Source organism: Haliotis asinina, chromosome 2 (assembly GCF_037392515.1).
Source record: "Haliotis asinina isolate JCU_RB_2024 chromosome 2, JCU_Hal_asi_v2, whole genome shotgun sequence".
Taxonomy (NCBI): Eukaryota; Metazoa; Mollusca; class Gastropoda; order Lepetellida; family Haliotidae; genus Haliotis; species Haliotis asinina.
In genome coordinates, this window is record NC_090281.1 from 70,653,805 (window position 1) to 70,670,166 (window position 16,362).

Consider the following 16,362-nt stretch of genomic DNA (forward strand, 5'->3'; position numbering starts at 1 on the left):
AAGTCACAAAACAAAAGGTCATACGAGAAAGGGACTCGCTTTAAGCAAAGCAGAGAGAGAGGGAGAGATTGTGATAAGGTGTGCTCTGCACTGCATATACCAATCCTCCAAAAGGAATTAATCAGGTAGTCACCAGTACCAGATGCCAACACTGATTAATTGATTATGTGAATAAATTCTTCAGAGTTTTCAACAAGTGATTCCAATGATGAGGTCCCAGCTGCAACAGGTTTGCTCCCTATGTTTGGAGGCTGCAATGTTTGCCAGTATGCTGAATGGGAGGTCAGTCAGTTATGTCTTCAAGAGGAAGGGCTGCCAAGTGGCACAAAGGATCATATAACTGATGCTGGGGAGATGTTGTTGCTCACTGGTGGCAAAGCTTATCATTCCAACTCCAAGCAGATACATGGCCCTGACACAAGCCCAACTGATAACTATCAATTTCAATAAACACATAACTTTGGTGATGCTGGCCCAGCATACTGTGCAAATAATCTAAATCAACTCACTTTCATTCTGCAATAACAGGCTACTGTTAGTTACTAGTTTCTGGTTCAGATCCTGACATCAATGTTTATCCAGATTGGGTCTGTACGTGAGATATTACTGCTTCCTATGGGATCAATATGACACTATGGCCAAGTATTTCAGGAAGCAGAACAGCCATCTAACATCAAAGTTAAGCAAAGAGGAATCAATCACAGATTGTGATAAAAACAGATTGTGAAAATATCTGGTAAAAACAACCCACCCAATCTCTTCAGCTTTTTACATCAAACACAGAGTCACTAACAAAAAAACCCTGAAATAACAAGATACAAGAACCTAATTGGGCCTAAAATGTAACCTGTAATTGGTAACCTGTGAACAATTAAGTTCCTCAAACTGACTGCAACATGATGACCCTATTCACATTCTGCTCCATATATACATGCAGCTACAAATAATAAAATTCAATAGCTACCAGAATTTCTTCTAATTGGGAGTAAATATCAAACTTAATCCCAACCATAAAATTCTGACAATATATAATCAGAAACATCACAGGAGAAAACTCATGAAGGACATAAATTTGATAGGAAGGCGTAAACTTACACCATGATCCCAAACTAGTATACCACCCCAAGATAATGGGCTATTTATACCTACCATGAGCTTTGTTCTCCCTCTTGATACATAGGACACCCGTAGAGGCTAATTATACAAGCAATTATCACATGCCAAGGGAGATAATTCTTGACATTTTCCCATAGTGTTTATTACAAGTGATTGCTCTCCCAGGCACAACCCTCCAGGAGCTAATGGTATCAGAAAACTGGTAACTGAGTCTCTCCAATGTTTTTGTATGTATAGGTGCTTTTACCTACAGTCTTGAGTGGAGTTTTTACACACTAATATGAAACTAATTGACTCAGGTGTATTGGGCACCTATATTCTAAAGTCAACTCGCAGAACAGAAACAGCCACATGCTGAATTGGGATTTAAGAAGCATCCCTTTGCTTCAGTGAAGATAGATCTATGCTAAGAATTTCTTCTTTTACAGACAGGATATTGCTTGTTTAACCTACATGGCTGGATTCTTTGTAGAGTCATGGTTGTTTACAGTGTAGAGCAACTGAACAGATACAATACTGAATTCGGAAAATCATCAGTTATATACCTCTAATACTAATCCACAGAATTGATAATATTACTGCCATAACAAGATAGGGGAAACAGAAGAACACGTTAACACATTCTCTGGTGTGAAAGTAAAGGTCTGAGGCACAAGAAGCCAAAGACTGAAAGGCACAGACTATCATAACTTCATCTTGAGATGATACAAGATATTTATCATATCCTAGCACTAGTGCATGCACAAGGTGCTGGTATTTTTCCCTCGATCACTGGATGTCAATCTCAACAGCACATCATATTTCAATCTCAACTCCCTAGGGAATATACAACACTTGCTACCACTTGGCCTTCCGAGTTTTATAGAGGCTCTCTCATCCTAACGAAGTACCCATTCACAGCTGGGTGGACTGGAACACATAGTCAAAATACTTTGTCCAAGTTCACTGCACGTTGCTGTACCTGCAAGTAGGTGTTTGCACCGATTCGTGGATTCTTTAAAGTGCACAGAGTTGTGTACTGTACATTAGGAGTTGTGACAACACTGATAGAGTCTGCACACAATGTTGACTCCAAGGTTTTCACACTCGGTCACAGGTGGGCTCGATCCTGACACCTCAACCTCGCTGGATCACTAGCCTGGTGCCTTAGCCAGCTTGCCCACCGCGCCCCATCCTCCATAACAAAACATTATAGATGACCATAGGCAACTCTTGATATATCTCCCTGGTAAACATTTAACACTACAGATAGGTATAGAATTCATATCCAAATCATAAATGAATTCAGGGTATTTCTGTTTGAAAAAAGCACCAAATGACAAAACATATAAACATGGAAAAAATCATACATTTAACCATGTCATTTATACATTTCCATAATAATAATTATTTCCCTATTGAACTAGCAATGGCTATTACAAGCTCACAATAACATCACAACCAGATCCCCAACCTTACCTCCATCTCTGATGAGTAACCAGTTCAAGTACACTGCAACAAGAACAGTTACAAACTGTAATGATGTGTATCCCCTGTAACAATTCCCTTGACAAGTAGCATTACACAACGCGGCTATCAGACTGACTGATCTGACAGGCCAACCCTGTCAACACAACAAGCCACTTGTACCTAGCACATACTCTGTGTGAAGCAGTTACAAAACTTCCTTTTAAATGTCACTGCTGAAGTGCCTTACAGCCTGATCTACAGAACAAACATGATGTCACTGGTGAAGGCAGGACTTCTCCAATAACCACAGCACCCGTAAATGTCACATGTGACATGTTGGGCATATCATTTCCGAAACTGAATACATATGTGCAAACCTGACCTCTAAAATTCATATCACTTTTGTAGACATACAATGCATATGAATACCCATGACTTCTTTCACAGGGCAAGATGAACATTCAATCTTTTTGCTGAGAATACTACTCTATTATACAGCTAGAAAACATTTATATTATTTCATATTACTGTAGTCATGCTTTGACAATGCTATAATAATATGAAAGAACGCCACTATTTTGAAGGCCTGAAATAATTTTAATCTGGATCAAAGGTTGTTTCAGGTGAAGTTTTAGAGATGCAACTCGATAGGCAAGAAATTAGGAAGCATACTGCTATACTATTTTGGTGAAAGGTGTTAAATTATAGAAGGAAATAGGATGCAGTGATGATGATCATATGGGTGTGTCATCGCTATATACCCATCATAAGCATGACATCCCTGTGAGCTGAACTGGATGGTGATAAACTTCAATCTCTAAATCTAAACACTAGCGTCTCACAGATGCATGCTCTACTAGCAATGGTATGATCACATCTAACTGTCAAAAGGCATGAGTTTGATCATTGTTCCAGTACAAATAGCAATGGTTTTTATCATTGTTATGCTACAAATAAAAACAGTTTGATCTTAATCACGATGACAAATGGCAACATTTCGATTATAGTTAGGCTGACAAATGGCAACTGTTTGATCATAGTTATGGCAATGGCAACAGTTTGATCATAGAGTTGCTGACAAATGGCAACAGTTTCATCATAATCACCCTGATGTTTGTTGGTTATATCACCATTCTAAGTATACAATCATGGCTTGATTATACGCTTTCATTCCATATCTTCTACATTATCAACACATCTATGCAGCTTAAAAATGAAAAACAACAACTTCGGAATAAACTTTTCCTGTCATGCCCTCAGGAACTACTCGAAATAGGCTAGAACATACGTGGAATAAATATATATACACATCAGCATACAATGTTTGATATGCAACCATCCCTTTCTAGATAATGGTAACAGTTGTGAAGAAAAGTGCACCACAGTCAACCTTTGTGTAGGCAGCAACAATGCCTATATACTATCTCTTTACACATGATAACAAGGAAATTGCTTTTTACCTTTAGCTACACAATAAAACAGCTCAAGCGATCACTGGAATTGAGTCAACATTGGTTATATTTGCCATGTTCATTTTGGGCTTTAAAGCTCATTACAACATGTAAACTGATACCTAGAGTAGTCACGGTTAATTCTAACTGTTACTTGAAAGAATGTTAGGGGTTTTTATTTGGATCAATAAATAGAAAAGAAGTATTTTGTCAAAGCTATTTGTGATCTGGAGACCAACATATAGATGTTCAAAGCACCATCCTGTTTGAACACAACCCTATATCATGAGAAAAAGCAATTCACCTAATTTGTTTTGCGTACCTATATTCATTATACAGTGGCCTGACAAAACTAATTAACTTACTTCTAGACATCAAACACTACACTGCACTCATGAACCTTATGCCCTGCAGTGAGGCATGCAGGCAGCACATTGTTGTACCTATGATCCCAACACCTTGACAGGCCAGTGTTGTAAGCTAACAGGGGTAACTGAAGGTCAGTGTGAGGGACCCTGAACGTGGCCCAGTGACCCTCTGTAACATATCATGAAGTCATTCAGTTGGGATTAACAGGGGTTTAAGCAGTATTCAGGTAGATCATGGCATGTTGGCTTGATATGAAGGAGAACATGAAATTATGCACATCCTAGACTTTGAAAGTTTTGTCATTAGACTGGCTTCAGACCAGATTGACCCTTGAATTCATTCCTAAGTGTCTTGGACACAGATGGACCTATGATTATGAATACAAAATACCACTCAGACAGTGGTTGAATGTAACATTAGTCTAGGTAAACTCAGTCTCCGTATTATTCGTTACATTGCTAAGTCTAACAAACCTTAGTAGTAGGTTGCATTGGCTAACCTTTGAGCAACCTATGATCTTCCAGTCAGATGCAAGATGGATGAATGGATTTAACCAATCAAACAACAGCTATTATCATCTAAGGCTTGGTGGGACCTACAAATCTGCCCTGCAGTATATAAGCTTACTGGTTTCTGATGACATCGATGATCTTAAACTGTCAACTAACGTGTTTGGGTTTGATAAACTTTGATACAGAAAGTAAATTGTTTGTTATGCTTTTGGTCATGGCACTGTAACTTCCAGTGGAAGCCACATTTAATTCCTATCATGAATCTGAGACTAGATATACATGACTAAGTCATGTAGTTTCTCATGCATATTTTGGAACTGTACTGCTGAAAGTACACATCCCTGTTATAACAATATAAAACTGGTTACAGCCATACAATTTTAGACTTTCTTCAACACCAATGTCATACAATACTAAAATGGCATAATAATTCAGTTTCATTCACACATCGTATCTATGTATCAGTGCTCAAAATAAAAACTAAAAGGAACGTCATTACCAAAATGATAAACAATTAAGGGGCACCTTAGATTAAAATACCAAACAACAACCTTGACAGAGCACCAATGGACAACCACTAATTAAAGGCAGCCAAACAGAAATGACTGTCATTACCTGATAATACATCTTGACCCAAATCAGCTATACCACCACAGACACTCACCCGCCATCATATTAAGCAGTCATAACACCATTTATTTATCTACCTATATGCAGTGATATTGCCTCTGAACAGAGAGTGACAAGTAGGACATACAGCTGACAAGCATGTGAATATAGGCACACAATATATAGATGGTACTATGCCAGTAAGGTAATAACCTAGTATATCATCTGTCTGTGAGGGACACAGCTGTCACTCAATAATATGCAGCATCAGCAGTCAACACCAGAACATGTCATTTCTACATACTCTGCCAAATGATACCAATGAATGGATTGTTCTTATGTGCTGAGTCCGTAAATCAAGGACCTTTTCCTAATGCTGGAATGTCACCTATTCATTCAGTTGGGAACTTCACTACCTCCACTCAAAGTTTCAGTCAAGTAACAATTTGTTAAGAAAAGTTCACTCATCTAAAAATTGTCTACATATTTACACTAAAATGTACTGCCAAAAGACTAATTTGTATGAGCAGACAATGTACATATTGGCACAGACTGTAAATGATTAGCATTTTTCTTTCAGACCATGGTTATTTTAGATAATATTCATGTCTATTAGATCACATATAAAACTGTTTGATTGTTTCTTACTCTCAACTGTTTGAGTTTGAAGGCTGAAGAAACTTCTGTGTGTAATAGAGACTAACCGCATCGCAGCGATTTGTTGTAGACAAAATGGGACTGACAATATCATTGAAAACCAGATGCATACAACATGGACCTAATACTATCTTTGCAAAGATACAAACAAAATAGGACTACCCACATTTAATGGATACGAAAAATGAAAACCAACAAACCAAAAAAAAAAGGAAAAATAATAGCATGGAAGAGAATAGGGAAATGTAAATGAAATATATGATAGCTGTCAAGTGTGATAAACAAATTCCACGAATGGCAGGGACTGCTGATGGCATAATGATGGAGGACATTGTTCATACAAGCTTAATGTACCGGCATTCTTTCTGACAATCCACGCTTGGCATCTAAGTAATAGGTACCTGTTGAAACACTGGAAAGATCAATACTTCTCTATCGTAGCACAGATCACTCTTACAACAATTAATACAAACATCATGCAGACATCTACCAATGATCTCACTCTGTTTAGAATACTAGAGGTAGCTTCACATCATTTTCAATGTGATTTCCAAGATTTTGACAGTTAAAAATTAATAGAACTGACATTAACTGAAAAATAATGAACCTTGAAAAAAAAAACCCAAAACGAGATTAATAAAAAACATTACATGACCATTTGTACATTTCAGTTCTTTGAACGAAGAGACTGAAAAGAAATGGAAGAGAAGTGAAGAAGGGTACTTGAATTAGTCCATACCTGTACAGATCAGACAAGCGTGACACTTTGGTCATGGTTGAAGTTGGTTGTGTAGATGAGACAGAGTTTCTGATGACACTGGCAAGATCATGCCAGGACCAGGATCGTCTACAGCAGTTCCCTCGGACAACACTCATCTAATACTGCTGCCGCCAATAAGGAAGGAACACCAAACTCTTCAACCACAAGTCTTATAAACACCTCTGACTACTGCTGCACAAGGTCACTTATTCAACTCTGTCTCAAAACTTATTCAATATCCCACAGTTTGCTATGGAAGTATGTCCAACCTCTGTGAGACCACTTCTGATGATAGATACTCCGATCCTGTTGTTTACAAACACAAACTGTCACAGTTTAACTTTGTATCTGGAATCAGATAGATCTGTATTGTTTCAGATTCAGCACCACCTTCTTGTCAACCAGTGACAGAAAGCACCACAGAAGCACAGGTCTTGTCAGGAGGTCCATGTTCATCACTAGCAGAAGGTTGTCACGTCTTATTACCTCATGAATGATGTGACAAGTAGTGCTACAGAGCCAGTGTGTAATCCATCTGTCGACACCAGCATTCCCACTGCATGTCAAACCAGATGACAGCCACTTTCTGTAGTCGGTTGAGGCTTATTAGACATATATACACGCTCAGAGAATTGATCTCCAATCTGACCAGTGGGCCGAGCCAGTCATCTATATCGACAGGCCACAGTCCAGTCATCCAAACACTTGACAAAATCTTACTCACCCTGACCCACCTGGTGGTAGACAGAATTGCATTAAAACCTACCACTCACGCTGATCGATTGCTAATGCAGCACTAGGCTACAACCAGACCTGATTGGCTGGTCTGAGCCAGGTAGTATAATGCCTCCATACCTTCATGGAAGCACCGTGATAATGCCTAACTTTCAGTCCGATTAAATATGCATCTGATGTCGCCTTGTTCTTCATCTCACAACCACAAAGGATGATAAACACCTAAGCATGAGATGGTGTCAAGTGTTCAGCCTCAGTGAACACAGCACTGATACATATCATCAGAGGACTGCATGACAATCTGTAATAATCCATCTACTTGACTTGTAACAACCTTGTGTCAGCCTGGATTTGATTTCAGGTCAATCATACCATGTAGCAGGGGAGATGTATGGTTCAGCACACAGTGCAGTCTATGGCAGTGGCTGATCAGTCTATTTTGGACACGGAGACTTTTAACTCTTATTTGTAATGACAATAGTTTGTTTGCAGGCAATAATGGCTAGAGACCTCAGTCTGTTCTACCACTGAGTGATAATGTCCCATTTGTTGACACAAGACACAATAACACAACCTGATCATCTCTTCTCAGATGTGACATTGCCACAGGTAGGGGCTTTTAACCATGAGTGGTGAAAACACCCATTATTGACCACTTAAAGGCAGAAGACACAGAGATGTGAATGCAGAAGAATGAATCAAAGAGATTGAATCTTGACAGAGAACAAGTTTCACAGACAAAAACTGATTTCATAAAGCTTGAGTTTCTTGTCTTGTTAACTTCAGAGGTTATATTGTAGCTTATGTGAAATCCATACTGAGCGTCCAAATGTGATGGTTCACAATGTGCTGTGCTTCAACACCAATCAATACATGAAGAGGCTGTAAATGAGTTTCAGATGGTCCTGAACATGTGACAAGACAAGGTGCTCCCAGTAGAATAGGTCTATAGTACATGTACTTATTTGTCAGAGGAGATTCAAATGAGAATTGGATGGATGTAGTGTGTGATTGTATTTCATCATTCTCTGTGTGAATGATTCTCTCTCTTAAGACCAGCAGGTATGCTTGATTTATATTTGAGTATTTCCAAGTAGCTGTGACTTGCAAGTGCAGTCAAACATAACACTAGTATTAACTCCCTCTCTTATTGCTGCATAGCCTGTCCACAACATAAAAGTCCATTATCAAGTATGCTCTCATATACTGGACGACTCATCTGACATTTCAAGAAAACAAACATATCACACAAATATCATCATTTCACTTCAGATAACAGAGTCTGCGACGAAGATAAGATCAAAAGCGTCTATTTGAAAAAGTGAATTCAAATGACAACCATTTTATCTGATCTGTACTACAGGACATATGAACAACAACTTTCAAATGACAACCATCTTGTCTGATCTGTACATGCACTACAGGACATATGAACAACAACTTTCAAATGACAACCATCTTGTCTGATCTGTACATGTACTACAGGACATATGAACAACAACTTTCAAATGACAACCATTTTGTCTGATCTGTACTACAGGACAGATGAACAGCAACTTATTATTTAAGCATTTGACAGACTGGAATTACTGTTGGGCAGATCAGACATATCTTGAGCTAATGAGAGGACAGGGACACACCAAACAAGATTACTAGTACAATCCTTCCTGTTTGTGTATAGAAATATGTAGGCGTGTTGTGACAAATGATATTCCTGTACAATAATACCTTAAAGAGAAACTGTATCGATTTTCTACAGACTTTACATCATTAACAGAAGACTTGTGTCCTCTCAACATTGTTGATACTGAATATTATTTCATTTCAAATAGTTTACAACATTGCATGTTCAATAAGCTTTGCAACACAACCTAGCTTGAGAAAATGAGCAGTGAGAATATATATTTTCACATCTGATACTTCAAAGGATAGGATAACAAAAAATAACTTAAACATGTAAAGCAGTGAAATACATATCGTGAATCTGAAGAAACTGTAACACATAACTTCAGGCAATTACCTTTGAAGAAATGCTGTGGGAAAGTGTCATTTTCTTCAAGCACAACAAGTGGTGAGGACAAATACCAGGGCTTTGCATCCCTAAAGGCTTTCATAATTAAATTCTTCAAATTCTACAAAACATTTGCTTGGTTTTTTTTGTTTTACATATGAAAGAAAGAGACACATATTTGAGTAGCAAATAAACATGTGTTTCAATTTATGCATACTTGGCCTAAATTCAGAAAAAAACCAAGCCATTGGTCAAAACTTTGAATAACTCAGAGTCATTTCAAGTGTGACTTATACTGGTTAGTAGTGATAATTCGCACACCAAAACGTGTTAAACAAAATGTCTGCATGTATAGCAAAATAGCTTGACAGTTATTGATCACTAAGAAAGTAGTATTCCGCAGTTGCTCTGCTAAATACATAAATGTGACAATCAGAAAGAAACTAACATCACCGAATCCCAGAAGTCTCCTGGGACAGATATTTGTCATCCGGGAGTGTTTCTCACACATATGGTGCCATCATCAGACTCACATTCTTGTAGCCTAGAGATATTCCTGTACACAGACCAACCCCACAAGTCATCTACCACTAGAGGTGTTAGACATGAATCACATGCCCATTACTCATAGCAAGTAGTCATAAGGATAATATAATTGTCCCATCAAGCACTGATGAAAGTGAGATTGGTACTACTCAATAAACGAGTTTATCAATACATCTGAAAGTTGTTGCATGTGTGTGTGATTGAATATCGATACAAGCATCGTGAGTCAAGTGATGGATCGCAGCTGCTTGACTCATTGATCACTCCTTCTCCCAGAGGCAGATGGGAGCAGAAGGACGATGACTCCCTTTCCAGATAATGTGACAGTGGCGGTGGTGATCATTGTCATCATCACCAACAACAACAACTACCTGTGAAGGTACGGGTAAGAATACTGGCCCTCAGCAACCCATGCTTGTCATAAAAAATGACTAATGGATCAGGTAGTCAGGCTCACTAACTTGGCTGACACATGTCATCAATTCCCACTTGTGCAGATTGATGCTCTTGCTGTTGATCACTGGATTGTCTGGTCCAGACTTGATTATTTATAGACCACCATCATACAGCTAGAATATTGTGTAGTGTGGCACGTAAAACTAAAATCACTCACTCACCACCAGCACCACCAATCCGTCTCTTTCAAACTATTTCATTATTCATATCACGTTGTAATAACTGATTTTATTAGATGTTTAATTCTTTCCAGATCACGAATGCCCATTACTTTATTTGTTAACATCTGCAGCAGCACCAGGACTAATATTCAACTGACAATATTCAACACCATCATTTTCATAATCTTCATGGATTCTAGCCAAGGCAGCTACAGAATAGAACCCCTATCAGCTTTCTTTCCAGACATAGTGTTTGATAAATCATGACAAATATCTGACAGAAATAGCACTACCCCATTTACTGAACACACAGATATTAATGATACTGGAAGTTATTGATTATAAATATTCACATAAAAAGGAAATCTCCCAAAGTTCAATACTTCTGCCCTGATATCCATTCCCTAAGGCACAGTAGGAAACAACAGACTCCATTTTTCTCATTTTTTTGTAGCTCAGGTCAAAGAGTTTTTTAACACACATAAAGTCTTCACAATGGCTGATCGATAATCGGTGAAGTGAACCTACTGTGGTGATAATGAGCTCTCCTTGCAATATGCCATTGGAATTATGGAATGATTTTTATAACCAACATAATACATTTTTAATAGTGACAGATCTCTCTTAACACCTCCCACAAATACACCTTTCATGACAATAACACTACCTTTCGAGAGAGATTGGAAGTTTACATTTCTTGTTTGCTGTCAAATGTGACTGTCAGCCATACAGTGGCAGTCTATATAGAATAAATCCACCAACTGACATCATAAGCATCGATCTATGCAACTGGAATACGATGATATGAATAATGTTGGTGGTCCTGTTAGCTGAGTTTTACCAGAAGCACAGGTTGCTGAAAAAAAATCTAACATAAATATACACGCTTCAGATTTTGAGATTCAGATTCCCTATTTTAAGAAAACAACTGCCATGAAATTTGTTACATTTTTCATCATCTCAGAGTTGGACAAATCTGTAATACTATATGAATACATTTTGCCTAAGAAATAACTGCAGAAATGAGGACAAAGAAGAAGTCCGAAACATTTGTCAGCAATCAGGAAATATTTGCAGCTACTGTCCTTGGGAATATTCTCATCAGCAGACCATGTATACACTTCCCTGCCCCTGTAGTTACTGGTCCAGTCCAGACAGGTGCTTGCCTGCCAGTGTTTACCTCCTTTCCACAGCACAGCTCCACTATGTAATCATTCTGCCCAGTTGTTATTGTATAGCTTTGGTCAGTATAAACACTGATCATCAGGTCAATACAACATTAACCTCCCAATGATCAGGAAATATAGCCAGATTTCCCAAATCAGAAAGATGGTCCAATCTAATCACCTTCCACAATACGGCACTACTTCTGAGGTGTCACGTGTATGTTCAGGTAATAATTATATAAGAAAATATTTCATAAAACATTTCGAAGGAGGAAGGAGATGGACCCTTTTGAAAATTGGAACAGTGAAATTGCAAAGCTGAGAATATACTGGCATGAAAATAATCAGATGTGCTAAAATATCTGACCATTAGCCCTTTCTCTTTCTTAGTTTTGGAAAGTTCGAATTTCTGACAAGCTCAGATACACAGATGTGAATAAGAGATAAAAATGGGTAGACTTCTTTAACTTCAAATGTACAGGTAAGACGGGGGAAAGTGATCCAAGATCAGACATTTTGCAATATATTTGTGACATTTTCTGTACATCCATGTAAATATCAGTTTGGGTCAAAGATTGTCTCACATTCAAATATTTGGAAAAGGAGCATTTCATGAAAATAAAAAGTGTCTGCTTTTTCAACACATTTTATCGATACAATGATACCCATGCATGTTTCATAACTCTCAGACAGACAACTGTGAAAATGAACAAGCTTCAGCTCTCATTCAAGAATTGTTCAACTCTTTCATTATAAAGGTCCTTGCTGCCACAAAGATCTCGGTCCTTTAGCAACTTCTCCTTTTGCTCAATTCTGTCCAGGACAATAAGATCAGTACATGTGTTTTCGAATTCATAGTTAAGACTTTCCCAAAAGAAACATACAAAGTGAAACCAATGAAATGATGAAATTCCTACCAACTAGCATGAAGCAGAATGACAGTGTAGCGTAACAAGGACTTAGATATCAAGTAATTGCTAATCTTTAACATGACTTCCAAGCAATCTGAGGTGAAATGGAGTGATGTCAGCTTTGATGTGACAGCCTTTTGCCATTTGCTAAATAAGTTAACAAAAGCATGGCTCATGAAATTAAATTGCAAATTGTCTGATTATACTAAATGTAGCCTTCTACTGTAAGATTAATTTTGGCTAATTCGTGAAAAAGGTCAAAATATGTGTATCGCTATGTAACCCAATAACAGGAATTACATGACAGTTATTAATGGCTGGTAGAACTCAGAAATTGTGTGTCTAAAACTGAACTGAAGTGTTTTTCAAGAAAAATAAATCTCTTAAGGTATTTTTCAGTGACTTAGCTAGAATCCTTTTAAAGACTACTTGTGGAGAGTAAATCTGTGAATGACATGGAATAACTCTCAAAAATATATGATATAGAGACCATTTTCCATAAAACTGGTGTCAAAATGCACAAACTATTTCCCCTAGAACTGTTATCAAATAACAACTAGGCTTCCACTGTTTCAGGATGACTCATCCCACGTCACTATCAACATGGATATTGAATATAGTGCTAGGAAACACTATACTGGGTAAATTAGACAATCAGATTGTCCCAAGTGTTTATTTTGCCCCTTAAAGTCAGACAGAAAGATTGCAAGTAAACATGATGGAGGTATGGATTTCTCCGATTTGCAAATCTGGAAGCTTGGAGTAGATAAAAGTGTCAAGAACACAATAAAATATGAGCTGGCTATTGAAATTCCACAAGTTCAGTCGTGGGAACAAAAATAGACACCTTTGAAAAAAAAAATATTCTGTTCAAATTGCCATCTTACTTATGTGACCAGCACCTGAAATTATGATCAAGTTTCGATGAAATGTCAGCTACGATAAAAGATTTTTTATTTTTCGTGATAGGTATCTGTCTATTTCCCCTGTAAGGAATGTAGACATATTGAGTAGTTCCGTTGGCCCATCTGGATGTGTTTGTGGATGAAGCTGTATGTTCAGCTGACATGGTGGGGAGAGCCAGCTCCCTTCCAAATCTGGCACTTTCGGCTGTCTCCAAGGAGAAATGAAACCTTTAACTGCTTGGAGATTGAAACATATCATGTGTTGTTAAGTGCTGAAACTGGCACAAAGTTTGGTCCAAATAACAGTCTGAGCAAGTTAAAACCAAATTACTTCAAACCAGCTCACGAACTTCATTAACAAGTTCTACATCAATCAGATGCTTTATTAGTATGATAGTTCCTGTTTCCAACTGGACATTTATTGGAACAGAAAATAGATGTCAGTCCATGGAACATGGAACAGACAAAAGAAAGAGTTAAAAGCAGGCAAACTTCTCTAAGGGAAGAAGTGTCACTCAAATGAGGCTAAAAACACTGTATCATTAAAGTTAAAAATATGTATTGAATATTCAAGTCTCCTAAGTATGTTAATATTTTCCATGAGATGTAAATGGGATGAACATAGGTTGCAGGAGCCGAGGAAGAAATGGAAGGAAATATTAAGCATCATCAACTGTATGACCTGCTGTCTGTTGAGAGACCTCTGTGGGGAAAGTGTATACAGTTTCATATCCCTCACCTTTGTGCTGACCCTGACCATCTGATTCCACATATGATCATACCCCAAGGTGGGGAGAAATAGGTATGTTATACTTAATGCTCTCTTTCAAATTCAGATTTATTCACTTTTATTGACTGTCATGTACACTAACATCAGGATCCCTAACCTGTACGATTACATGTTCCATAATTTCTAACATCATTCAAGAGCTTTCAAGCATGGACACCAATTCAGAGCTCTGTGAATGAAAATATCTTTCATAACTTGTGAACAAAATCAGAATCTGTACATTATTGCAACAGATACACAAGCTTTGTCCAACATGCCACACTGTTCTCAACCAGCCTGAGTCTGCTGGCACAAACTTGACAATTGACATCGTTTCGTGTTTTAGTGTTAACATATTCACTTGCAGTGTTCAGCTTACCAGGACTCCGAGTGGCTGAAGTTGTAGGCTGCCATGCTGTCATATATATATATCCAGTTCCTGATTCAAGAGAACGTTTAATAGAGTTGATTGACTCAACCATGACAACAAAGTAAAACACATAGACAGGTTTTGTAGGTGGTGAAAGCTGTGATTACAATCTAACAGCCTGTGGCTTCTATGTATGAGGTCCCAGTATTTTGCTGCTGCTACTAGTAATGACAGGCTCCCTTCAATAACTCTGATAGCCTCTGGGATGATAGATTACTGCAACCTACCTCAGCACTAAGGAACACACCATTTAGTTTTATGGGATCGGGGCCCAATGTCTGTTGGAAACATACATTCTTTTATATTTTGAAACATTTTTTTGCTTCATATTCTTGAATTTACTAAACACTTTGATTCATGCATGTAAAAAATGGTGGAGTACTTTACTCACACCAGTACCACTGTTGTAGCTACTTCCAGTTGTTATATATAGGAGCCTCTAAACCTAACCCTAACTTGGTACCATAAACTCCTGTCCGATCATGCACAGAAAATATGTTTAGTGGTACCAGTATAAGTAAATCTATCCAAGACGGTTTACTTTCAGTATTTTCTGGTATATTAAAGCTGAATATATTAGTCATTAATAATGATGAACTAGTGTTTGATGTCATGTTCAAAGCTCTATGGTGGATCCTGACACCCAAACAATCAGGTCACTGAGGCAAGCCAGCTGATCTATTTGGTGGCCTCATCCAATAACAGTAAGTTGGCCTAGACATCACACCAACAGCCTGAATTACACTTAACAATATGATGCAAGAGGTCTTTAGGTAAAGTACCTAATGTGAGAAAGTAAAAGCTGTTTTGCCTCAGTAGTTGCTTTATGTTATAGAACAGGATTTATATCACCATTAATTTGGAACTTTAAATGTCAATGGTCTCTTCTACACCATCATTAAACAGTGAATATATCAAAACCTGAACCCTGGTCTCTTCTACATTCAGTCTGCTCTAACAGTGAGGCTACAACAGACAAAAAATCATCACATTTTACGACTTCTAATTGTAAACGATCAGTTGAAGAGAATAACAAAAATGACGTCAGTTTGGAATAACTTGCATCAAATAGAAAACTTTCTTACCAAAAAAGATGGAATCAATGAATACAATAATATGTCACCATAACAAAAACAAAGTAACTAAACTTATTAACAAAAGCAAAGTTACAATATCTGATTCTATCAGAAAATTACAACACACAAAATCATTGTGTCACAATCTATCGGTAATCTCTCCCAAGCCATGTGATGCCTGGTGCCCACGTTACATCACACCTTGTATGGTTCTCAGGTTACCTGGGAAAGTTGGTCAAGTGGCAGCACTTTCTCCTTGATATGACTGGCAGG

General features: G+C 37.8%; 1 protein-coding gene across 4 annotated transcripts in view; it reads right to left on the reverse strand.

Moving 5' to 3' along the window:
* Positions 1-16,362, reverse strand: part of LOC137274245 (kelch-like protein 5) — a 166,931-nt gene that overhangs the window by 46,829 nt on the left and 103,740 nt on the right. Inside the window, exon 1 of one of the 4 annotated variants that reach the window (XM_067807330.1) lies at positions 6,903-7,651. The exons of the other annotated variants lie outside the window; for them this stretch is intronic. Within the exon in view, the coding sequence (XP_067663431.1) occupies positions 6,903-7,039 (137 nt within the window). The 5' untranslated portion in view covers positions 7,040-7,651. Of the gene's footprint in view, positions 1-6,902; positions 7,652-16,362 lie in introns of those variants that run through there. 4 annotated transcript variants of the gene reach the window in all.